At 46.1% G+C, this 26,989-nt stretch overlaps 2 protein-coding genes across 3 annotated transcripts in view; both read right to left on the reverse strand.

Moving 5' to 3' along the window:
- LOC139392689 (ras association domain-containing protein 3-like) overlaps positions 1–1,606 on the reverse strand; it is a 30,234-nt gene extending 28,628 nt beyond the window's left edge. Inside the window, exon 1 of one of the 2 annotated variants that reach the window (XM_071140858.1) lies at positions 1,231–1,606. In XM_071140858.1, the coding sequence (XP_070996959.1) occupies positions 1,231–1,353 (123 nt within the window). In that variant the 5' untranslated portion in view covers positions 1,354–1,606. The remainder of the gene's footprint in view (positions 1–1,230) is intronic. The other variant, XM_071140859.1, reaches the window with a different exon arrangement.
- On the reverse strand, positions 1,543–26,989 carry LOC139392560 (uncharacterized). Its single transcript, XM_071140604.1, has 4 exons — positions 26,498–26,989; positions 13,615–13,739; positions 2,963–3,047; positions 1,543–1,793 (listed from the first exon to the last, which is right to left on the reverse strand). Exons 1-4 carry the CDS (start codon positions 26,985–26,987, stop codon positions 1,543–1,545), a joined length of 951 nt encoding a protein of 316 aa, XP_070996705.1. The 5' UTR covers positions 26,988–26,989.

Here is a 26,989-nt window from a genome sequence, read left to right on the forward strand (position 1 = left end):
TCGACTTGTAAAGACACACCACAATGAACAGGCACTCTTGATTAAACATGGGCCAAGGCCGACAGAATCTAAATCACCACAAAAACCATTGCTCAAGGGGAGACATTGCTATGGAATGACTCAGGAGAAGTGACGAACTAGCCTAACTAGACCCTCTGAGGTTTATCATCAACTGGTAGCCTAACTGTTGTATGTTGGTGGTGGTGGTGCTGTCAGAAGGGAAAGGATTGAGTTATCTAAGCCCATGAATCATATTTGAAACAAGCAGCAGTGGCATAACTGATGTCGCCATGAAGTACAGTACATTTAAAAGAATGCATTAAGTAATTCACACATGCTTGATGAATAGAACCCCATACAGCAGGATTTGAGCTGGAGGGTTAACTAGAGGAGCTACTATGCTTGACATTTCACCCACAATAACACCATTGTGGGGGCAGACAGCATTATGCTTACTGGGCAAGTCCCTTCATGGCATAGTGTGTGTGTTGCATGGGCCACATTGTCCGCACCCGGGCAATGGAATATGATTGTCAAGATCATATGGAAATATGAGAGGTCAGGCTGAGAAGAGTTTGCAAGCTCACACACCACATACCTAGTGAATGCAGTTGTGTGTGTGAAAGGACAATAACTGTTACATTATATGTAGAGTCTTGAGTCTGAGAGACAAACCAGTATTGATGAGCACAAACGGACCTTACTTATGAGTTCCATACCCCAGTCAGGAAGTCATGGGCTTTAACCAAATCAGGGACTAGAGGTCTCCTGTGGCATGTACGTTTCCAAATAACCAACTCTTCCACTGTATAAAATGCAACTATACACTTGAATTATTGCCTAGTTTAAAAGATGACGTGTTAGGGGCCCTTAAGTGGCTATCCTATCAAAGTATGATTCCACGTGGTTCGGAAATATATTAGCTGCACGTGCCACTCAGATTATGGGTATAATTGCTGACCATCAGATTAGCTCCATTCAAATCTAAACAATAAAGCCTGGCAAAACAATATGGATTTAGCCTAAACAAATAATTGATAGCTAACGGTAGCTAATGGAATGGCTAGCCAGCCTGCCTGCCATTTGTTACGTTGAAAATACTGTCGAGCAGACTGCATGCGAAACTGGTAGCTCCTTAACGTTAGCCGTTTAGCAACAGGTTGCTAACTTCATACAACAAAACACAGTAGCTACCAGGTGAGACGTTGGCATAAATTCAAGTTAATTTACCTTGCACTGGGTTGGTTTCCCTGAAGGCTTCTTAAAGAACGATGTTCTGGCAGTGAAAAAATACTCTTCGGAGTCCTCCTCTAAACTACTGTAACCACTACTCATGGTGCTAGTCCACGTCATTAGAGGAGAAAACTAATATCTTCAAATTTGTCAGCATTAAAAAACGAATGAAAAACGAATAGCAGACCACAGCCGCAAAGCAACAACTAGAAAATAAAGTGGGTTACACCTTCTCAAACTTGTTTTTTTAACCGCAAAAAGCCCGAATACTTTCCAACGTTCACTCTTCCACCAACTACTGAGCAGTCCTCACACTCTAGCAGCTATCCAGCCGCTGGCTGTCAACCGCTCTGTAGACACGCCTACTAGAACTCGTCGAAAGTCCCTTATCCAATCACCTTTGACTTTTTTCTTCTTCTTCTTCTTCTTCTTCTTCTTCTTCTTCTTCTTCTTCTTCTTCTTCTTCTTCTTCTTCTTCTTCTTCTTCTTCTTCTTCTTCTTCTTCTTCTTCTTCTTCTGTTTCGTGTGGTTTTCCGGCAGACGAGACGCTGTGGTGCTGCCTTACGCAGGTCGGAGTGCGGATTGCACATTTTGGTCACCCCCCAAAAAGGGAAAAGAGGAATAGGACAAACTTAAATTGCGTCACCATATAACAATGCAACTATACACTATCCCCCAAAACCAACCACCCCATCCCACTACTTTGGCAGGATGGATAGAACCCCTTCTCTCAAAACTTCCTGTAGATCTTCTGCACTAAAATCTCTCACACCCAAATATTGCTCTACTACTGCAACTAATACATCTATATTTCGGTGGTGTCTGCTACATCAGTGCAGTGCAGTTGATCACCACGGCTATAACCGCAAGAAATCCAACCTTACTAAAACTCATCCTCTCTGGCTCTCTCTCTTCAGGCCTGCTCACTTGGAGGCTCCTAGTCAAATGACTCAACCTTGGGGTATCCAATACTCTCTTCACTGCCTCAGCATAAGAAACTTTCTGCCCCACTAGAATTTTGGTAATCTCAGCCTCTCTGTTTCACAGGGTACTTCGTATCCCCAGCTACATGGGCATCACCAAAGTTGACACACAGTGCTTTCTCTATCCCAACTGTACCCTCCCTCTGACTATGCCCTCATGCACATTTCTCACATAGTGGGATCTCCCTTCTACACACTGCTGCAACATGTCCGAATCTCTGGCACCTAAAGCACCGTAGCGGGTTCTAAACATAGGTTATTTTTGCTATTCTGTGAGGGCCTAAGGTTAACAGATAGAAACTCAGGATCAAAGCTTAACAAAGCAGACATAGTATTTTCAGTCTTGCCATTGCCACCGTGACTATGTCTCACCAAATGGCGGAAGTCACAAACACTAGGATTCTTCATTTTCATTTGATCCACCTCTACATTCAACGCTACCCCACACCCCTTTCAGCGGCGCCCTGCTCCGGAGAGCAAAGCACACCACGGGTTTAACCCTGAGCCACGTGACTCAAAGCGCCCACTTCCTCTGGGAGGCGGACACATAAAAAAATCCAAACAATTCCACTACTCGACAACTTCACAGATGTAACCATTCCCAGTTTGTCCTTTACCCAGCTCGACACAAAATATGGGTCGGCCAAAAAGCAGGATTAAACCCTTTCTAAAAAATCTCACTCCTAACGGTCCAAAATAATTTCTGGTAGGATTCTCAGGGCAAACGTTGAAAGGCTCTACCACACCTGCTGCCGCAGGTAGGCCCACTACATCCTGGACCGGCTCAACTTTTGAGTGCTCGCCACTGCCGACTGACTCCATTTCAAGATCCTCAAGGTTCCCAAGAGAGCATGAAGACCTATAAGTAAGATGACTTGGTTTGTAATCAGGAGACGGAAGTATGTGCAGCATGTACTCCTCAAACGAAGGTGTATACACAGGAGACAAGCCTCTGATCTTAGCGGGGCTTTTTCTTGCTCTTTCACGTCGTCGCACCTCCTCTGCCTCTTCCCAACCTACACTTTCCACCGGATTCTCCGTGGTCCCCCTTTGATTTGTTGAATACGATAGAATAAGTAGAGATAAACCATTACATTCACTCCAATGAAGTGAAAGCCATAGTTATTTCTTTCTTGCTTGCTTCTCTCCTCCTGCCTCCTCATACTTTTCTTTCCTTAGTCACTCATCATCAAATAATCCACATGAATCCATAAATGCACACATCCTTAAGAGACAACATAACATCTGCTTCCCACTTACCTCAATGAACATGCAGCACAGCGAAGCTAGCTTTCTTATTTTCCTTCCCTGCAACATGCTGCTTTACCAGAGCTCCAGGACCAACTAAACTAAAAATACAGACCAAAGGCATCAAGATACTTTAGACTGACATACGCCCAGATGAATGGGTGGAACAGCAGGCGTTCGCTCGGACCAACCTTTTAACATTTCCCGTGGCCCTTGATGGTGGTGGCGGTGTGTGTGTGTCTAAGCGTGTGTCGTGTATATGCAAATAACACCTGCCGATCTGTCACGACCACATATAACCTATATATAAAATCAGAATGTCAAAAGCAATTTCTAAGCTTTCGAAGCTCTGCATAGGCCTCTGTGAGCCACCCTCACACAGTTCAAGGTGCTCGTAGCCAGAGGTGACATGACATCATCAGTAACCAGGAAATGGGATGTGAGAACTCTACGCGAAAACTCTGGTTCAACTGCATTCCCACCTTTCAATCCAAACTGGTCAAGCAATTGGTTATAGTGACCTGGGGTCCATATCTGTTCCATCAGAGGACAGACTGGGTTATGTAAACGTTTGGCCTGGACGAGGAAAAGCTGAATCAAAAACACACAAATTAAAGCCTTGTTCCATCTGGAGGCCCTCTGTTAGCCATGAGGCTGGGTTGGGTTCTAGCTAAGGAGAAATCACTCTCTGGTACGGACTCTCATTCACTGGTGTGGGTTGACTTTCTCTCCTACTGGCGCTGATCACAGCGATCACAGTCAATAAAGTTATTCGAATGGAATTGAATCATTTCAGCAGCAGCTTCCCATGCTGCTGTTACGACAACCACCCCATGCAGTGTCAGATAACCTGTTGTATAAGTATCAATAAACACATTGAAAACACATTTGGTGTTTGACTGTGGGGAGGCTAGCTGTCTCCTGGGTTTATTTGGTTATAAATGTGTAATATGGCTTAATTCATGTTTTAACTCTGCGGTGGTGTTTGACTGTGGGGAGGCTAGCTGTCTCCTGGGTTTATTTGGTTATAAATGTGTAATATGGCTTAATTCATGTTTTAACTCTGTGGTGGTGTTTGACTGTGGGGAGGCTAGCTGTCTCCTGGGTTTATTTGGTTATAAATGTGTAATATGGCTTAATTCATGTTTTAACTCTGTGGTGGTGTTTGACTGTGGGGAGGCTAGCTGTCTCCTGGGTTTATTTGGTTATAAATGTGTAATATGGCTTAATTCATGTTTTAACTCTGTGGTGGTGTTTGACTGTGGGGAGGCTAGCTGTCTCCTGGGTTTATTTGGTTATAAATGTGTAATATGGCTTAATTCATGTTTTAACTCTGCGGTGGTGTTTGTAGCGTCTGATAAAGTTTCTTGCATCAGCCCACAAATGGAACCCATTACTGCAATTCTCAGAGAGCAGAGCTACAATGCTTTAACAACCACAATGAAAAGCGCATGCAGTTCATTTCTAAAAGGATTTTAGTTGCCTGAGGCTTTTTTCTGAGTACATTTCTACATGACTCCTCCTGTGTGGCTTGTTCTTTTACACACTAATATCATACAACTAACTAGCCCACCCAGTCACTGGAAAGGCTGTTACAACTTCAGCTACTGGGTCAAATGTATGTAACACATGTAGTGAATAAGGCGTACAACCCTTATCCTGACCACACCCAACACATACTGTAGCTTCTTGGGGGTTTATGGGAGGGACAGGCCTAATTTAAACCCAGAGTGCAGAGGCGACCTACAAGTAACCTAGGAGCACAGGAACAGCCAAACCCTCCAACCACACCACAGCCTGGCCAGGGAAGATTCATACAGCTGGCCTCTCTACTGTCCAGTCTCAGAGCCAACTGCCCACCTGTATGTTAAGGAGAAACTATAGTGTCCACTAGAACCCTGTCTAACCAACAGCTTCTGGTCAGGTGAGGTGATGGGCACTAGTTGCGGCATCCTTGGCCTGTATTTCTGTAGTACTGTACTGACTTAGGAAGGAACAGATCGGCTCCTGTAGGTGACTGGAAGTGTGTGAAAACAGCACAGAGAATGTCTCAGACACATGGAAACTCATTCTCAGCTCCACCCACCTCACTCTCCCTTCCCTGGTGTAAAACAATGGACACTCGGCATGAACTCCACCCCCCTTCCTGGTCTCCACACAGAGAGAGAGAGAGCGGTCACTGGGCCTGTAGTCTCTCTGCCTGAGAGCCACAGCCCTTGGCAGACATTACCCACATTCCTCTGCAGGCAAGGGCTTAAGGTTCTCAGCACTGCTTGTTTACATGCTGCAGGTCTAGTTAGTTATAGGTGAAGGGGTAAGAAGAGGTGTGGGTGAAGAGGGGGTGAGGTGGTGAGATGAAAGGGGTAAGGGCGCAATGAGGTGAATGGGTGAGGTCGGGGAGGCGTAAGGAATGTCCCATAAATGACTCCATAAATGAGAATTCCACCACAAAGTCTGGTATGTGGAGAGAGTTGTGAGAAAACAGACACTCTACTTCAGGTTTACCTGCCTACTCTCTACAAAGGTGTATGTTTAAGGAGGTTTTTCAAGTGAGTGTGGGAGTCTGAGTTCCCCTACCTTTATCATCTAGAATGATGTCATTGTTGTAATAACTCACCCTGTTTTATTAATCAGGAAGTACAACAAATATTCCTGTGAGTAATGACATCAAATGTGCTTGAGATAAAACACAGATGAGGAATGCTCACTCATAAGAGTGATGGATAGCTACTTTCAGTATACTGTCTACAGTGCATTCAGAAAGCATTCAGACCCCTTCCCTTTTTCACATTACAACCTTAATCTAAAATGGATTAAATAAAAAGACCTGAAAATAGCTGTGCAGCAATGCTCCCCATCCAACCTGACAGAGCTTGAGAGGATATGCAGAGAAGGACGGGAGAAACTCCCCAAAATACAGGTGTGCTAAGCTTGTAGCGTCACACCCAAGAAGACTCGAGAATGTAATCGCTGCCAAAGTTGCTTCAACAAAGTACTGAGTAAAGGGACTGAATACTAATGTAAATGTGATGTTTCAGTTGTTTAGTTTTAATAAATGTGCAAACATTTCTAAAAGACTGTTTTTGCTCTGTCGTTGTGGGGTATCGTGTGTAGATTGTTGAGGAAAGTTTTTTTTCTCAATCAATTTTAGAATAAGGCTGTAACGTAACAAAATGTGGAAAAAGTCAAGATGTCTGAATTCTTTCTGAATGCACTGTATATGGAGTACACCCTGGCCCCTTCTCTGCGGATCAACTTTAAACCCCTGTGGCCATATATGAGGTTAGATTACACCACAATAGTAGTGGATACCTGTCCCTACCCACTTGACTGAGCCAAGTAAAGCCTGCGTGACTCAGCTTGGACTCCTCCTGTGTTTCTCCTGAGGCACTGAGTGTGCTGGAGTGAGTGTGTGTGAGTGTGCATGTTGTAATATATCTGCTGCCTCTCTTCCTCTGAGGCACAGTAAGTCACACAACTCTGACAGCCAAGACGCTCCACTCACTCATGAGCAAACACCATAGGAATGCTTGGATACGGATACTATGCTTCTGTAATATAATCCCACCTTTGCTACGGTAGTTACCCAATTTTCACAACTTTATTAACAACATCAACAAAAAGGTTCTGAGTTACGTGCAGGCTACTGTATCTCATTTAACTGTTTTATGAGCTACACAAACCACCCTCCATTTTGCGCTTCAAATGGTAAAGAACCTGGCACGCAACATTGACCCCGGAGAGATCAAAGGGGACTATTCTACTGGGTAACACATTTACTCTTTGGGGAGTTGAGCTGCCGCCCATCATTCTACACTCTTTGTTGCCAAAACAGAGCCAGGTCAACACTATTCACTTCACCACACTCTCTCTGGTTTTCTCAAATCAAGTTGAATCTCAAGTCTTTCAACGTTTATTTTGAACATGTTTCTATACCCTTTTCACCTGAACCTTTATCAGTGATGAATGTGTGCCATTTACAGTGGAAGCTTATCGGAGTGGAGCAGAGGCGGAGGCCGAGATGATGTGGGTAGATACCGTTCAAGACAGCATCGTGAACGTAAACACACACACACACCCACTTCATACCACACCATAGGCTACCCTACGATCAGCCCATAGGCACAGATCTAAGTTCAGCTCCCTCACCCTAAATGAGGAAACACAAAACATAGCCTGAATAAATGTATAGGGGCAACTTTATCCGACTCATAACCGAAGACAACACAGGAACAGCTGCTGCTCACAGGTATAATAGTATAGGCAGGTCAGGACTCGCTTAAAGAGTGACAATAGACCTGCTCTCTCCCCGCCTTATGCCCCATATACAGTAACTAACTGTGGCTCCTTTGTCTGGCCCTTATACGCACTCTGTCCGTACATTAAGTGGGAAGCGCACACACTACCTACAGACAAGGAGAGGGAAGCACAAACACTACCTACAGACAAGGAGGGGGAAGCACAAACACTACCTACAGACAAGGAGGGGGAAGCACAAACACTACCTACAGACAAGGAGGGGGAAGCACACACACTACCTACAGACAATGAGGGGGAAGCACACACACTACCTACAGACAAGGAGGGGGAAGCACAAACACTACCTACAGACAAGGAGGGGGAAGCACAAACACTACCTACAGACAAGGAGGGGGAAGCACACACACTACCTACAGACAAGGAGGGGGAAGCACACACGCTACCTACAGACAAGGAGGGGGAAGCACACACGCTACCTACAGACAAGGAGGGGGAAGCACACACACTACCTACAGACAAGGAGGGGGAAGCACAAACACTACCTACAGACAAGGAGGGGGAAGCACACACACTACCTACAGACAAGGAGGGGGAAGCACACACACTACCTACAGACAAGGAGGGGGAAGCACACACACTACCTACAGACAAGGAGGGGGAAGCACACACACTACCTACAGACAAGGAGGGGGAAGCACACACACTACCTACAGACAAGGAGGGGGAAGCACACACACTACCTACAGACAATGAGGGGGAAGCACACACACTACCTACAGACAAGGAGGGGGAAGCACACACACTACCTACAGACAAGGAGGGGGAAGCACAAACACTACCTACAGACAAGGAGGGGGAAGCACAAACACTACCTACAGACAAGGAGGGGGAAGCACACACACTACCTACAGACAAGGAGGGGGAAGCACACACACTACCTACAGACAAGGAGGGGGAAGCACACACACTACCTACAGACAAGGAGGGGGAAGCACAGACACTACCTACAGACAAGGAGGGGGAAGCACACACACTACCTACAGACAAGGAGGGGGAAGCACAGACACTACCTACAGACAAGGAGGGGGAAGCACACACACTACCTACAGACAAGGAGGGGGAAGCACACACACTACCTACAGACAAGGAGGGGGAAGCACAGACACTACCTACAGACAAGGAGGGGGAAGCACAGACACTACCTACAGACAAGGAGGGGGAAGCACAGACACTACCTACAGACAAGGAGGGGGAAGCACAGACACTACCTACAGACAATGAGGGGGGAGCACAGAGACGCTACTGTTAAAACACACAGCCACTACAGGCAACATAAAACATCAGGTGAGATTGTCCCCTCGTCCCACTTGGATTAGACGCAGGCTCTGATTAGCTGTTGGCTCTGTCAACAACATGGCTCTCTCTCTCTCCTCCCTCAGGTAACAACACAGTGACTCACTGATTTCACTACAGACCGGCAGGAAAGAGGGGAGACGATGGGAGACAGGGGAAAGGAGGTGCAGATAAGAAACAATAATGAATCATGTATTTACAGGCTGACCTGGAAGTCATCGGGCTGTGATGTTGATGGGATTTTGATGGGACTGTGATTGTGGCACAGAGGCCCCTCTGTCTTGTGGTTCGACATAAGGTTTTATTTTATTGACATGGCTTCTTAGGGCTGTGAATGATAGGGGAACTACGCTGGAACCGTAAGGGACTGGGAAGACCACTGAACATTGACTAGTAGTGATAGCCATTCTAGCTAAGTAGAGTTCACTGGATCGAGGGAGTCTTCTGGGACTCTACAGACAGTCATGTCCTCTATGTCTGCTGATAGTGTCACGACTTCCACCGAAGGTGTCTCCCCTGCCTGTTCGGGCGGCGCTCGGCAGTCGTCGTCGGTCTCCTAGCTGCCACCGATCCCCTTTTCCTTTTCTGTTTGTTATGTCTTATTGGTTGCACCTGTTTCTTGTTTGAGTTTTGATTCAGGACTATTTAAGCCTGTTAGGCCCGCCTGCTTTTGTGTGGGCTTGTTTTCTGTTAGTCGAGGTTTGTTGCAGGGAACACAACCTGTCTGTTTGTGCCCAGTTTTGGGTTGGACACTTTTGATTATCGCCTGTTGTTTTGGGCGTTTATTTTGGTTACCGCAATAAAGTTTGGGTTTCCCCCATTATCCTCTGCTCTCTGAGCTTGACTCCGCCCCCACCACTCCTGGCTGTGTGACAGATGGGAAACGCTGTCTGTCAGAGGTAGCTGGGGTATGGGGAAAGCCTGGGGATTTCTAGTGGTTTTAAGTTGTTATCGTACATCTTTATCTGCCCAGTTTGACACAGAGAGGGAACATTAAGACAGCCGGAACACCTTGTCTGTAAAACAGTAAAACGCTGAACCAATCTGGGCTGAACTCTGACCCTGCTCTCTCACAACAACCATGTAACAAAAAAAACCTGACTTTCCGACATCAACATCTAGAGTAAATCAAGACCGGGTGTGACCTGGTTACCCAAACTGGTTAACTGTGTTTCACAACATCCCTGCAGTTGAGGTTAGGTTACTAATCATATAGAACAGAGCTGTTACGCAATACATGATTTAGTGGATTTTGTTCCATGTTCTGGGTTGGAGAACGGTTTTGGAGAACCAGGCACTCTACCAGGCATTCTGCTGAGCGGTTGGGTTCTGTTGCCAGAGGAGTGTGGGCCGTTCTATCTTAGAACTAGAGCCGTGCGAATGTGGCAGAGCAGCCTGTTAGTGATTAACATAGCGAAAGTGAAAAACAGAGTTGTAACAGAGTTCAGGGTTATTTCCACTCAACATGATATTATATAACATTTGGGGTCACCAAGGAAACGGTTGGCAATTTCTATTGGCTGCACAGTGTGCTGTTGAGGAATCTTCATTCAGCATGAGGTCTAAAGCTTTGTTCGATCCATGCAGAGCTTTTCCTGCCCTCTTGTATATACTTACAGTATCCTTTCCCTTTGGCCCATAGCTTAGTAATCAGTAGGTCTTCAGATCAGAGTTGATGTTTTTAAGAGGAGTGATAAGATAAGGAAAACCCTGCTAAGAAAAGGAAGAAAAACTGACAAAAGCAGGTAGGACAGCACACCTATGGCATGACACAAGCAACCCTATAGGACGTACTACATTACCCCACGCACGATGAGGAGGAGAAGAGGGAAGGGAATGAGGGAGACTCCCTTTAGTCTGAGATCTCAGAGAGGTGTAGAGTCCCTGGTCATTCCCCCACAGATAAAGAGGTCTGTGAAGGTTTGTGAAGAATGCACAATATTAACAGAGGTGACATCACAAAGGTCAAACGTTAAAGATCAATAACTTATGCAGGTGTTCCTAATCTAACATTTGGGGTTAACGAGCAGCAATGAAGCCCAGAGGGAATACATCAACATTCTTGTCCTCCTAACGACTGTTTTCCCCCAGGTCCCTGTGTTTGACTTTCCCATCGTTCAGGAACAGGAAGTGGCCCTATTATTTACTGCCTGTCTGGCTAGATAGCCTATCAGAAGGCATGGCTCAGCCTATAAGAGTGCAGTAATGGACATGGGCATATAGAGTGCAGAGGTCACTCCCAGCACTGTGCGTGGTCAGTCTCTCAGAAAGCACATCCCCTCAGTCAGAACAACTTTCTCTACAGCTCAACATACTAACTACATCACACATTAACTAATTACACATGAACTAACTCAGTACAAATTATGTACCCAGCTGTCTTCGTGCATCATTTTTTGTGAGTTCATTTTTGAGTTAGTGAGATCTTGCTGTGTATCGAACTCCAGTTAGCTCTGACAGAGATGTAGACTGCATGTGAATCATGTCTCTATGGTGAAAAATGTACAGTGACACTGACCTGCCATTTCCAAGAATTGTGTTTCAGGCCCAGTGACAGAGTTAGCCCATGACAGGGCAAGAGCTCTGGGTCAGACTCTGTATTACTCTGTTATAGTCAACTCAGTGACAAACTCCAGACCGGAACAACCACTGCTTAATGCAATCACTGATCTATTCGATCAGTTAATCACTTTGCGCTCCTGCACGTCATGACTGAGTGCTGTCCCAGAGCTTGTCTCACTCAGAGGGTGTGTTACAGAGTGTGTAGGATTCCACCACGTTGAATTGACCCCTAGTTATAAATGTCAACATGTGTTGGCTGGCAGCCATATTGAGTCAGTGTCATTCCTTCACTCCTGTGAACTTCATCAGCTAACCAGCTGTCTGTGATTTATCTGCTAGTGGAGGGAGGGAGGGAGGGAGGGAGGGACGGACAGCCAGCCAGCCAGCCAGCCAGCCAGCCAGCCAGCCACTCGGTGTTAATCATGATAGTTACTGAGTAATATTGTAGAGGCCCTCTCTATTCCTAGTTTATTGCAGACTCTTCTAAACTGGGATAAGGAGCTCATTGTCTTCCTGTGTCTGTGTCCTCTGGGTATAACAGAGGCTGAGAAGATCCATCTATCCACTCTCTGATTCCATTTCCTTCACCGAGACAGATAGTAAATAAACTGTCTCATGGCTTCATATCATTATCTGAGTCCATTCCAGGAGAGTTTCAACCACAGACCACAGAGCAGAGTTGGACAGAGATAGAGCTACAATCTGCTGGGAGGTTCAGAGTGCTTTATATAAGGATAGTAAAGGATCATCTGAACATATGAGTCTAGTTCTGGTTCTGGGCAGTCACATGGGGGAGTTTGGTCAAAACCAAACAATATCTCCCACTGTCTGACTCAGCCGCACACACACACACACAGAGACACACGCACAGAGACACACACACAGATACACACAGACAGAGACACACTCAGCCACAGATTAACACAGAAACATAAACACGACACTGTGAAACAACAACATGACAGAGATCTGCATGTCTCAGCAGCACTGTTCAGCACTGGTCCCAGGTTTCTGCTGAGCTAACATCTCAACACTAAACTGTTTCACTGCAGTATTGAAGCCAGACTGTTTTGAAGATCCCTGACAATTGCATTATTTAAATAAATAAAAAAATGTACATGCTAAATATGATCCACAGAGGTGTGTAATGCCCTCACTCATTCCATCCATCCATCCATACCATCACACCGCAAGAGTAGTATTTGTGTGTGTGTGTGCATGCCTGCGTTCGTGAAGTTGACCAAGGCTCAGGGATTTAGGGACAGGGCCTCCACACACACACACCTTTCGATTCCCCTGGGACCACAGAGGACAGAAATGTGTGTGAGGCCACCCAACACAACCACTCGTTATATATGGCAGCCGGCTCATGTTGCTGTTGGGCGGGCTACAGGGCCAGGTCATTTTGAATGCACACACACAAACAATGACTCCAGGGCTATTATATGGACAATGACATGGACTGCTGGTTTCAAAGCATTGGCACCACCTAGTTAATCCCAAACACACACCCTTCTGTATAATATCATCAGAGTATTCAGAGCCAAGCTATCTAAAAGCTACCTAAAAGCAACACATCCCCCAAACACTCACTCACTCCCGCCAAGAAAGCTATCTAAAAGCTACCTAAAAGCAACACATCCCCCAAACACTCACTCACTCCCGCCAAGACATCTATGGACAAGAGAGTACAGTATAGAGACAGAGAGAGCGTCATCTGGTGGTACATTAGTGAACTACGTCTCAGTCCCTCACTGTAATCACGGGCAGGGTGAATACTCATTCCATGCACTCTAACGCCCCCGTGTGGTGAAATACACTAAATACAGTGCTAATGTGACCATCACAGAATACAATATCAGCACATCTCAAGGAACAAAGTGTTGGCCCTTTAATTAGACCACACACACACGCGCACACACACACACACACACACACACACACACAGGGAGTGAGAGAGAAGGCGGGTACTCACAGTGGGCTGTGTCTCGTCGTTGAGGTGGTCCTGGCTGAGGGGGGTGTCAACGGTACCAGGACCACCGGGGTGACAGTCCAACGACACTCGTTCTCGACACTCTGGGTGACAAGTATACTTACACCCTGAAGTAGGAAGAGAGGAGATTGTTAAACAATTGCAAAGACCTGACCTTGCAGACTCATAGAGGCTGTATTCTCTCTCGACGTGTGTCAACAGAGCGGTCCAACGCTGCTGCCGACAGTGTTTAACACGGCACCAAATACCCTCATTTCATACTCCTAGTTATTCTTACACCTCTTGAAGACTCTTGCCACTTCCTTGCCAGGAGGATTTAAAGTATTGTATCTGTGTGGACTCAATAGCAGCGTGATCATTAACAGAGACCCGTGGATTCACCCAGGTCACAGGTACTATGTTAAATACGCAGCCAACCCCTAACGAGTCTCATCCACAACAAAATAACTAACGTATAACCCAGCCGCTAACATCTTTAGTCTAGAACGCAACCCCAAATGGCTACGCAAATATTCCCTGGGATCCCAGGCTCGGGTCTCCAGCAACAGCAATAACCAGGTGAGGCTGTGTTGTGTCTGGAGAGAGGACAGGAAGGAAATGAGGTTGTCCACAGTATGCAAACACTTCATACCGACCCCATTCACAGTCACCATTCAACTTTCAGCTCAGTCAACTATTCGCAGTCACCATTCAACTATCAACATTCAGATCAAGTCAAGTGAAACAAGGCTACTATTCTAACTATTCCAAGTGCAACCAAAATGTAAACACGATACAATGCATTGGAATGGCGAAGAGCAAGAGGAGCATGTTCCGCTGACAGTCAATCGGATCGGTCTGACAGGCCGGGGAAAAGTCTAGTGACACAGAAACTTCCTGCCGTGCACACTGCAACAATAAAGGTTGAAGGAATCTCTAATATGTGCTCTCTTTCTTCCTCTTTCTCCTCTCGTTCTCTGCGCCGGGCCTGGCCAGCATCCAGCGGCCCACGTAGAAATAACTCGTCGTGGAGGAGAGACAGGGAGAGACGGCCAACAACACAGAACACGTTGCACATCACCGTGACAGTCCCTCTGCAGTGTACAGAACATCCAGCAAGCCCTCACTGTTAGCACCTGGTGTACAGGAACAGCGTGGTGTGTTCGTGTGTGTCTCCTCACTTACCCGAGGTCCTCCGCTTCACCTGCCGGCTGAGCTTCACCGACAGTTTACAGATGGCTGCTCCCATCCCCGACCAGCACACCATCTCCCTCCTGCCTCGCACACTCTTCTCTCTGAAGCTCTCCCTCACTGCTCTGTCTGATAACCAATACTCCTTGACCACTTCCTACACTGTACCACCACTGGCCAGTAGCAACAGGCCCAGCTTCGACGCACTCACTCTCTTACACACAGGCACAACAAGCATCAGGAACAATAGCCTGTGTTGACTGGGATACCCCTACCTCCCTCGCCAGCCCAGACCTACACAGAGACTAATTTGCCTAGCAGCTACCACTCTCTCGCTCTTTCTCTCTCTCACAAACACTCACTCATTCTCTGTCTCCCACTCTCTCTGTATGGTAGTGCTGAGTGGGTGATTTGCCTGTCAAATGGAGGCTCAGTGGGTCACAGTGCTGGACACACAGACAGTAGAAGAGAAGAGCGGGGGAGAGGTGGAAGGAGAGAGAGAGAGTGTGTGAGTCTGAGCGTGCGTGAGTGAGAGAGTGTGTGGGCAAGGGATGCCCCTCTCTGAGCTCACTCACCAGCACACAAAGAGGGTGGTCAGCTCGTCTGCAAGGCTTCCTGCCCTAACGCTCTCTAACCCTCTGTAACTTAGAGGGGATTTTTTCTCACCCCAGTGAGGAGAAATAAATACGCTTCCATGTCTTACACAACCGCAAAATACAGACATCTGATGATGATGATTTTTATTGTCTGTCTGATGAGTCAAGCACTTCCCCCCCCCCCCCCTGGGAGTCTCCTGGGCCTGTGGGGAGTGCTGCCTGCGTGTGTGTGTGCGTGCGTGTGTGTGTGTGTAGTATAGCTGTGCTGATGCTTTGATAATAGCACTTCCTGTAATCAGCCAGACAAAACCAATTGATCAGACTTAATCAGTGGAGCTGAGAGGAGAACAGAGCGCAACTCAGCATCTTTCCTCACTCAACTCACTCACTCACTCACTCACTCCATTCACTCACTCCATTCACTCACTCCATTCACTCACTCCATTCACTCACTCCCTCCCTCACAGAACAACAACACACTCCACAAACAAATGCATACCAACACCACTCGCCCCTGAGCCTAGCCAGTGTCAGCTGTGTGTAGTATATAGAGCTGGCTGTCTAACCATGTCTCTGTGTGTAGTATATAGAGCTGGCTGTCTAACCATGTCTCTGTGTGTAGTATATAGAGCTGGCTGTCTAACCATGTGTCTGTGTGTAGTATATAGAGCTGGCTGTCTCAGTGAGCAAAGTCTTGCTATTGAGAAAGGTCGCCGTAGGCAGACATGGCTCTAAAGAGAAGACAGGCTATGTGCACACTGCCCATAAAATGAGGTGGAAACTGATCTGCAATTCCTAACCTCCTTACAAACGTATGACCATATTAGAGACACATATTGACCTCAGATTACAGACCTACAAAGAATTAGAAAATAAGTCAAATTTTGATAAACTCCCATATCTATTGGGTGAAATCCCACAGTGTGCAATGAAATCAAATCAAATTGTATTAGTCACCGTGAAATGCTTACTTACAAGCCCCTAACCAACAATGCAGTTTAAAAAAAAGTATGGATAAGAAATAAAAGTAACAAGTAATTAAAAAGCAGCAGTAAAATAACAATAGCAAGACTATATACAGGGGGGCACCGGTTAGTTTAGGTAATAAGTACATGTAGGTAGAGTTATTAAAAAGTTATGCATAGATGACAACAGAGAGTGGCAGTGGTGTGGAGAGAGGGGGAGGGCAATGCAAATAGTCTGGGTAGCAATTTGACTAGATGTTCAGGAGTCTTATGGCTTGGGGGTAGAAGCTGTTTAGAAGCCTCTTGGACCTAGACTTGGCGCTCCGGTACAGCTTGGAGTCTTTGACAATTTTTAGGGCCTTCCTCTGTGTCACGTTCTGACCTTAGTTCTTTTGTTATGTCTTTGTTTTAAGTATGGTCAGGGCGTGAGTTGGGTGGGTTGTCTATGTTCTTTTTTCTATGTTTTGGGATTTCTGTGTTTGGCCTGGTATGGTTCTCAATCAGAGGCAGCTGTCAATCGTTGTCCCTTATTGAGAACCATACTTAGCTAGCCTGGTTTCACTTTTGAGTCGTGGGTGATTGTTTCCTGTTGGATGTTTGTTTCACATTTCAGGACTGTTTCGGTTTTCGATTGTATCAGTCACTTTGTTATTTTGGATTCTTTAGTGTTCAGTTTTAATAAACTAAAATGGACACTTACCACGCTGCACATTGGTCCGATCTCTCCTATTCCTCCTCAAAAGAGGAAGAGGAAAACCGTTACAGAATCACCCACCACAAAGGACCAAGCAGCGTGATAACGGGCAGCAGCAGCAGCAGCGATCTCCAGACTCCTGGACATGAGAGGAGATCTTGGATGACAAGGGACCCTGGGCACAGCCGGGAGAATATCGCCGCCCCAAGGCAGAGCTGGAGGCAGCGAAAGCCAAGAGGTGGTGGAATGAGGAAGCAGCACGCCAGCGCGGTTGGAAGCCCGAGAGGCAGCCCCAAAAATGTCTTGGGGGGGCACACGGGGAGTGTGGCTAAGTCAGGTAGGAGACCTGAGCCAACTCCCCTTGCTTACTGTGGAGAGAGGTGGACCGGGCAGGCACCGTGTTATGCCGTGAGGCGCACGGTGTCCCCTGTGCGCAGGCATAGCCCGATGCGTTACATAGCAGCGCCTCGTATCGGCCGGACTAGAGTGGGCATCGAGCCAGGTGCCATGAAGCCGGTTCAGCGCATCTGGTCTCCAGTGCGTCTCCTCATGGCCGGGGTACATGGCACCAGCCCTACGCATGGTGTCCCTGGTTCGCCAGCACAGCCCAGTGCGGTCTATTCCACCTCGCCGCACTGGCCTTGCTACGCAGAGTATCCAGCCAGGTAGGGTTGTGCAGGCTTGGTGCTCGAGACCTCCAGTGCGCCTCCGCGGTCCGGTCTATCCGGTGCCTACTCCACGCACTAGCCCTCCGGTGGCAGCCCCCTGCACCAGGCTGTCTCTCTGTCTCCTCCCTACAGGTGCTCCCGCCAGCTCAGCGCTTATCAGAGTCTCTCTCCTGTCCAGCGCTGCCAGAGTCTCCCTCCTGTCCAGCGCTGCCAGAGTCTCCCGTCTGTCCTGAGCTGCCAGAGTCTCCCGTCTGTCCTGAGCTGCCAGAGTCTCCCGTCTGTCCTGAGCTGCCAGAGTCTCCCGTCTGTCCTGAGCTGCCAGAGTCTCCCGTCAGTCAGTAGCTGCCAGAGCCGCCGGTCAATCAGTAGCTGCCAGGAAGTCCAGGATCCAGTTGCAGAGGGAGGTTTTTAGTCGCAGGGTCCTTAGCTTATTGATGAGCTTGGAGGGCACTATGGTGTTGAACGCTGAGCTGTAGCCAATGAATAGTCTCACATAGGTGTTCCTTTTGTACAGGTGGGAAAGGGCAGTGTGGAGTGCAATAGAGATTGCATCATCTGTGGATCTTTTGGGGTGGTATGCAAATTGGAGTGGGTCTAGGGTTTCTGGGATAATGGTGTTGATGTGAGCCATGACCAGCCTTTCAAAGCACTTCATGGCTACAGACATGAGTCTACGGGTTGGTAGTCATTTAGGCAGGTTACTTTAGTGTTCTTGGGCACAGGCACTATGGTGGTCTGCTTAAAACATGTTGGTACTTCAGACTCGGACAGGGAGAGGTTGAAAATGTCAGTGAAGACACTTGCCAGTTGTTCAGTGTATGCTCCCCGTACACTTCCTGGTAATACATCTAGCCCTGCGGCATTGTGAATTTTCCATCTAGCCCTGCCACATCCGACGAGCGTCAGAGCCGGTGTAGTACGATTCGATCTTAGTCCTGTATTGATGCTTTGCCTGTTTGATGGTTCATCGGAGGGCATAGTGGGATTTCTTATAAGCATCAAGGTTAGAGTCCCACTCCTCGAAGGCGGCAGCTCTAGCCTTTAGCTCAGTGCGGATGTTGCCTGTAATCCAATGGCTTCTGGTTGGGGTATGTACGTACGGTCAACTGTGGGGGCGATGTCATCGATGCACTTATTGAGTAAGCCAATATTCGATGTGGTGTACTTCTCAATGCCATCGGTGGAATCCCGGAACATATTCTAGTCTGTGCTAGCAAAACAGTCCTGTAGTTTAGCATCTGCTTCATCTAACCACTTTTTTATTGATCTAGTCACTGGTGCTTCCTGCTTACATTTTGTGCTTGAAAGCAGGAATCAGGAGGATAGAATTATGGTCAGATTTGCCAAATGGAGGGCGAGGGAGAGCTTTGCACGCGTCTCTGTGTGTGGAGTAAAGGTGGTCCAGAGTTTTTTTTTCCCCCTCTGGTTGCACATTTAACATGCTGATAGAAATTTGGTAAAACGGATTTAAGTTTCCCTGCATTAAAGTCCCCGGCTACTAGCATCAAGCTTTGTGACCTGTTGCCACAAGAAAAGGGCAACCAGTGAAGAACAAACACCATTGTAAATACGACCCATATTTATGTTTATTTAATTTTCCCTTTTGTACTTTTTGGATATGTACTTTTTTTGTATACGACATTTGAAATGTCTCCATTATTTTGGAACTTGTGCGAGTGTAACATTTACTGGTCACTTTTTATTATTTATTTCACTTTTGTTTATCCATTTCACTTGCTTTGGCAATGTAAACATACATTTCCCATGCCAATAAAGCCCCTTGAATTGAATTGAGAGAGAGAGAAAGAGAGAGAGAGAGAGATCGTTTTCTAATCCTGTAATCAAAGCTGAGCGAAGCCTCATGTTTCAGTAGGTACAATAGCTTTATCTGTGCTATGGGCCGGCGCGATCCATTTACTAAAGCAGTTGGTATGACACCAAGGCTCTGGATGCAGCAACACAATACCTGTCATAGGACAACACTGTTTAGTACTGGACTGTAATAGGAGTAGAATGGTCTGAGGCTGGAGAACTGTGGATGTGTGTGGCTTGTCCAGACAGGTGGTGTGTTGTATTTGTTCCTGCGCTGTCTCTAGACAATAGAAAATACATATCCTTTTTGAAGCGGCATTGTGTCTTCTTAACTTCATTCTACATTCCACATTCTACATTCCACATTCCACATTCTACATTTGGAGACTTCAATTCTAAAATCCATGTCTCTCATTCCCAACCGGCTCCACTCAGGCCCCCACTTACAACATGCTGCCCTAAAACACACTGCCAGGACAGCAGGTGGTCTCAGACCGTGCTGACTGTCAGTGGAAGAGACGGAAGGGTTGTCATTCCACTGTGGTAGTGTTGTTTTCCTCAGTAAACAGTAATCTGTTTCCCATAGAACCAGCTACGGGACTAAACCCATTCACTCAGCACTTATGAGCCTTTTCAACACATGGCTGCTAAACACCTAATTGAAATGCACACACACTTAATTACGGAACGCGCATATCTTTCCATCTCTCTTCCACTCTCCCTCTCTTACGGTCTCTCTGCAGAGTCTGTCTGTCTGTCTGTTTGCCTGCCTTCCACACCAAGTGTTTGTGCTGAGTCTCGCATGTTTCATGGCAGGTCAGCGATGACATTGAGTGGTCTGTCTGTGGACACAACACTGCATCTGTGGCTGGTCTCTACAGAACATGAACACTGAAGGACCTTAACTGTAGGGCCCTAAACAGTGTGTACAGTGCATACACTTGTATTATCTCTCAGGTCATGGCCTCTTAGTGACACCAAACACTCTGTCTGCCTTACCACCATGCTCTGGGTTTGGCTAAACACAGGCCCACATACACACACTCACATATACAAATGTACATACACACACGCACACACACTCACTTACCAGAGTTCCTCCAAAGCAGGCTTAGTTCCAGGCGTCCCGAGCGGCGGATCACTTTGGGAACACGGAAGAAGAAACCAGATAATCTCCTCAGAGTCCTCCCAAATCCTTTAGCCATCCCCATTGCTCATTCAGTCACACACCCAGGTTCCAACTCATACACACTGGGCTCCATTTTGCAGAGAGCGCTGCGCATATCCAACATAAGGTCGCCCCAGTCCTGCAAATCCCAGCTCTGGACTGTCTTTCACTCTGGCCCCTCTCTATACCCTCTTTTTCCCCCCCTCTCTCTATCCTGCCCCGTCTGGCTTTTCTGTGTCATGTCTGGCCTGGGCTAGTCCCTCCCCTTACTGTAGCCCCCCATTCACCACCATGTGAGTGTGCATTACTATCCTCGTGGTTACCTGAAATCCCCAGAAGGACAGTAAAACATAAAGTGTGTGTGGTCATTGTGATGGGTCATTAACCTGTCACAGTGTCTTCTGGAGCCACACTGTCACTGTGCCTGCACAAACAGCAGCTGGGCGCTAGAGAAAACATACGCTCAGGCAGGCAGGCAGGCAGACAGACAGGCAGGCAGGCAGGCATGCGCAAGTACACACACACAGCCATAGGTGGAGAATGAAAGCTGATCTTTTCATGGGCATTTACAACAAGTTATTTCTTCGCCCAGGAGCAAAACAGGTCTTTAACATTCCCCCGTGGTGATTGAATGGTCATGTTAATCCACCTTCTCCTCCGTGTCTAATCCGACTTCACCAACTTCTCACCTCTCCGTGTATGTAAAAGAATTTGGCACAGGCCCACAGGCCGAGCTGACCATTTGGGCCAAACGGTTCTGGCCAGCTAGGTGTGAATGACAGGGATAAACACCGCCCCAATAGAACCATGGATGATACAATTCTCAGGAGGCTGAAGAAATTTGGCTTGGCTCCTAAGACCCTAACAGGCATTTACAGGTGGGCCATTGAGTGCATCCTGTCAGTCTGTATCAACGTCTGTATCAACTGCACCGTCCACAACCGCAGGGCTCTCCAGAGGGCGGTGCGCTCTGCCCAACGTATTAGCAGGGGCACAATGCCTGCTCTCCAGGACATCTACAGCACCCGGTGTCACAGGGAGGCCAAGAAGATCGTCGAGGACACCCGAGCCACACTATCATCCAGAAGGCGAGGTCAGTAAAGGTGCATCAAAGCTGGGACCGAGAGACTGAAAAACAGCTTCTATCTCAAGGCTATCAGACTGTTAAATAGCCATCACTAGACGGCCTCCAACCAGTAAGTACCCTGCCCTGAACTTAGTCACTGTCACTAGCCGGCTACCACCTGGTTACTCAACCCTGCACCTTATAGGCCCTATGTATATAGACATGGAACACGAGTCACTTTTAAAATGTTTACATACTGTTTTACCCATTTCATATGTATATACACTGTATTCTAGTCAGGTCCATTCTACTCAACTATTGCTGTACATACCCTATTGTATCCTACGTATTCCTGAGATAGAGTACATCTTTGATTTGCGTACAGTCCATAATGTCTATACATCCCATCACATACATACAGTGCCTTCGGAAAGTATTCAGACCCCTTGACTTTTTCCACATTTTGTTAGGTTACAGCCTTATTCTAAGATGTATTAAATCGTTTGTTTCCTTCAATCTGCACACACTAGCCAATAATGACAAAGCAAACAGGTTTATAGATATGTTGGATAATTGATCAAAAATGAAAGAAAAAAAAAATCACATGTACATAAGTATTCAGACTCTTTACTCAGTACTTTGTTGAAGCACTTTTGGCAGCGATTACAGCATCAAGTCTTCTTGGGTATGACGCTACAAGCTTGGTACACCTGTATTTTGGGAGTTTCTCCCATTGTCCCACAGCCTGGTGGTGTGTTGGGTCATTGTCCTGTAGAAAAACAAATGATAGTCCCACTAAGCGCAAACCAGATGGGATGGCGTATTGCTGCAGAATGATGTTGTAGCCATGCTGGTTAAGTGTGCCTTGAATTCTAAATAAATCACATACAGTGTCACCAGCAAAGCACCCCACACCATCACACCTCCATGCTTCATGTGGGAACCACACAAGTGGAGATCATCCGTTCACTGTCTCACAAAGACACAGCTGTTGGAACCAAAAATCTCAAAATCAGACCAAAGGACAGATTTCCACCAACTTAAAGTCCATTGCTCATGTTTCTTGGCCCAAACAAGTATCTTCTAATTGGTGTCCTTTGGTAGTGGTTTTTTTGTGGTAATTTCTTTGTAGCAGTCTCCTCTGAACAATTGATGCTGATATGTGTTGCTGTTATTTGAACTCTGTGAAGCATTTATTTGGGCTGCAATGTCTGAGGCTGGTATTCTAATGAACTTATCCTCTGTAGCAGATGTAACTCTGGGTCTTCCTTTCCTGTGGCAGTCCTCATGAGAGCCAGTTTCATCATAGTGCTTGATGGTTTATGCAACTGCACTTGAAGAAACTTTCCAAGTTCTTGAAATTTTCGCATTGACTGACCTTCATGTGTTAAAGTAAAGATGGACTGTCATTTCTCTTTGCTTATTTGAGATATTCTTGCCATAATATGGACTTGGTCTATCTTCTGTATACCACCCCTAACTTGTCACAACACAACTGATTGGCTCAAACGGATTAAGGAAAGACAATCCACAAATTAACTTTTAACAAGGCACACCAGTTAATTGAAATGCATTCCAGGTGACTACCTAATGAAGCTGGTTGAGAGAATGGCAAAAGTATACAAAGCTGTCAACGCAGAGCGTGGCTACTTTGAAGAATCTCAAATATATTTAGATTTGTTTAAAATTTTCATGGGTTACTACATGACTCCATATGTGTTATTTCATAGTTTTTATGTCTTCACTATTATTATACAATGTAGAACATAATAAAGAAAACCCTTGAATGAGTAGGTGTGTCCAAACTGATATATATATATATATATACACATACACACACACACACACACACACACACACACACACAGTGCATTCAGAAAGTATTCAGACCCCTTCCCTTACTGTGGGGATGTTTCATCGTGCTGTGGGGATATTTGTCAGCGGCAGGGACTGGGAGTCAGGATTGAGGGAAATATTTATGGAGCAAAGTACAGAGAGATCTACTGCAGAGTGCTCAGGACCTCCGACTGGGGCGAAGGTTCACCTTCCAACAGGACAAAGACCCTATACACACAGCCAAGGCAATGCAGAAGTGGCTTCGGGACAAGTCTCTGAAAGTCATTGAGTGGCCCAGCCAGAGCCCGGACTTGAACTCGATCGAACATCTCTGGAGAGACCAAAAAATATGTGCAGCGACGCTCCCCATCCAACCTGACAGAGTTTGAGAGGATCAGCAGACAAGAATGAGAGAAACTCCCCAAATACAGTTGTGAAGCTTGTAGCGTCATACCCAAGAAGACTCAAGGCTGTAATCGCTGCCAAAGATGCTTCAACAAAGTACTGAGTAATGGGTCTGAATACTTACGGAAATGTAATATTTCCATATTTTTTTATCAATGTTCAAAAAAATCTAAAACCTGTTTTATCTTTGTCATTATGGGTTATTGTGATGTCATTATGGGTTATTGTGATGTCATTATGGGTTATTGTGATGTCATTGTAGGTTATTGTGATGTCATTATGGGTTATTGTGATGTCATTATGGGTTATTGTGATGTCATTGTGGGTTATTGTGATGTCATTGTGGGTTATTGTGTGTATATTGATGAGGGAAAAACTATTTAATACATTTTAGAATAAGGCATTACAAAATGTGGGAAAAAGATAGGGGGTCTGAATACTGTCCGAATTACCTGTATATATAGGACATTGCTGGTCCTAAAATGTTTATTTCTTCATTCCATTCTTTTACTTTTAGATTTGTGTGTATTGTTAGATATTACTGCACTGTTGGAGCTAGGAAGTCAAGCATTTCGCTACACCCGCAATAACATCTGCTAAATATGTGTAACATGACCAATAAAATTGCCTTTGATCTTATGTGATAATTGAATAGCTCCTCCCCCCCCGACACAGAACCCCACAGGGAGGGAGTCAACTAAGTGCGAGAGCAGAAAACTTCACAACACCATTAAACATTCACTGAGTGGTCAGAACACACTGCTGGTTATTTTTCCCTCCCACACCGGATAACCTGCTGCAACCTGAGTCCAGTCTCACTGTGGGGCTGAGGTGGACACAGTAGACAGCTGTGAAAGTCACCTTTGTCCTTACAGCCCGATGTCACATTTGGGTTAACAGAAGGAATTCAGCTAGTTAGCCAAGGATAAAAGACTTCTAGAACTGCTACATAGGGCAGGGGACAGCAACGCAGAACCTGTGAGGGTTAGAGTTCTAATGGCCAAGTAAGGGTTCTAAAGACCAGGTTAGGGATCTACTGGCCAAAGTAAGGTTCTAATCATGATTGGGTTATTACCCATTCTATGCCAGATGTGTAGAGGAGGAAATATTTGACAGCATATGCATTTACCCACTCGGTGTCCAGTTAAGACACAACTGGACATTTGACCATCATATTGCACAAGCCCACAACTTAATGTAACATAGGCCAACAGCAGAGGCCTGTAAGCAACTGCATCAGACCACTGCAGAATGACATGACAATGTGGAGAGGTGCTTTAAAAGCATCAACCTGCAAGCAATGCTTTTACCCGTGTGATGGTCCACTGGGCACAGACGTCAGTTCAAGGTCTAGTTTTGCTTTCCATTTGGTTGAGTTGTCAACTAATGTGAATTCAGTGTGAAATCAACAACAAAATGTCACCATGTCCTCGGATTTAGGTTAAAAGAAATGCCCTTAAGTTGGTGACTTCTTGCAAATCCAATCTGTTTCCCACATTGATTCAACATCATCACATAGATTTTAGTGGTTGAAATGACGTGGAAACAACGTTGATCCAACCAGTGGGGAGTAATGCAGCAATGATAGGAGTAACAACAAGAATATATTGTATCAATCGACAGTAAACAGGTTCCTATGACGTTAGCTTGGGGGGGTGAGTGAGTGACTATCAGTGGAAGAATGCAGAGAGAGCTGAGCCGAGAGGAAAGCATCTGTATGAACGTACAGGAATGGTTGCGTTTTCCCTTCAAACCAGTTTATCAGCATGGTGAGTGTGAGTGTGTGTGTGTGTGTGTGTGTGTGTGTGTGTGTAGAGCCTGGCCCTATGTAGGAGTAGTCTGTATGTAGCCATGCCTTTCTGAACATGTACAGCCTACAGAAACTATTCCCACCCTTTGACTTTTCCCATGGTTGTCTAGCAATGATCAAAAATCAATTTGACAAAGCTTGAATATTTTTCTTTAAGAATAATGGGCAAATGTTGCACAATCAATGTGTGGAAAGCTCTTAAGACTGAAACCAGAAAACACTCACAGCTTTACTCACTGCCAAAGGTGCTTTTACAAAGTATTGACTCAGGGGTGTGAATAGTTATGTATTTGAGATATTTCTGTATTTCATTTGGAATACATTTGCAAAAATGTCTAAACAAGTTTCTACTTTGTCATTACGGGGTATTGTGGGTAGATGGGTGATTAAAAAAAAAAAACATTTAGAATTCTGGCTTAACACAAAAAAATGTGGAATAAGCCAAGAGGTATGCATACTTCCTGAAAGCACTGTATGTGTTTATATACCGATTGTATAAAGCCTGTAAGAAAGTCTAGATTCATAAGGCAGTTTCTCCAGTTAAGTCATTATATTGATAAGCTGTATGTCATGAGGCTATCTGTTAACCAGTATGTTGTCTGCTGTAGTAGATGATATTGGAGTTGAGACGGTCTAACTATCTCACCTGAAACATCACACAGTAGTAGAACTCACCTGAACACATCAGGGAGAAGCGGGGGATGTACTCCCAGCACACATCGCACCATGCGCCTGAAAGACCTAGGTAGAAAGTGTGTCCCTCCCCCCTCGCCCGGGGGTTTCTCTCACTTGGGGAGAATATGGTCCTCACATCCGGGGGCTTGAAACCCCTTTTCCTACTGCCGCGGCCAGGGCAGCCGTTCTCGGCGGGGTTCATCACCTTCACCGGGCCCGGTCTGCTCTCCGGCTCCGGTCTTCTCTCTACAAGGTTTGGTAACGAGCCTGCTCTTCTCTCGCTCCAGACTGCCTCGATGCCCTCCAGACTGCGACTTGGAGGAGAGATATGCCTCCGGACGGCTCTGACTCCATTGACTTTCGAATGGTGCACCCTGGGCGGGTTGAACAATTCCCCTCGACTATAGTCCACCGTCTTCGTCCTCTGTGTCAGTGCTGATTTATTAACGAAATCCAGAGCCATCGGTGAGTACTTCCTACTTTGGTGCATCG

This window comes from Oncorhynchus clarkii, chromosome 33 (genome assembly GCF_045791955.1).
Source record: "Oncorhynchus clarkii lewisi isolate Uvic-CL-2024 chromosome 33, UVic_Ocla_1.0, whole genome shotgun sequence".
NCBI classification, from domain to species: domain Eukaryota; kingdom Metazoa; phylum Chordata; class Actinopteri; order Salmoniformes; family Salmonidae; genus Oncorhynchus; species Oncorhynchus clarkii.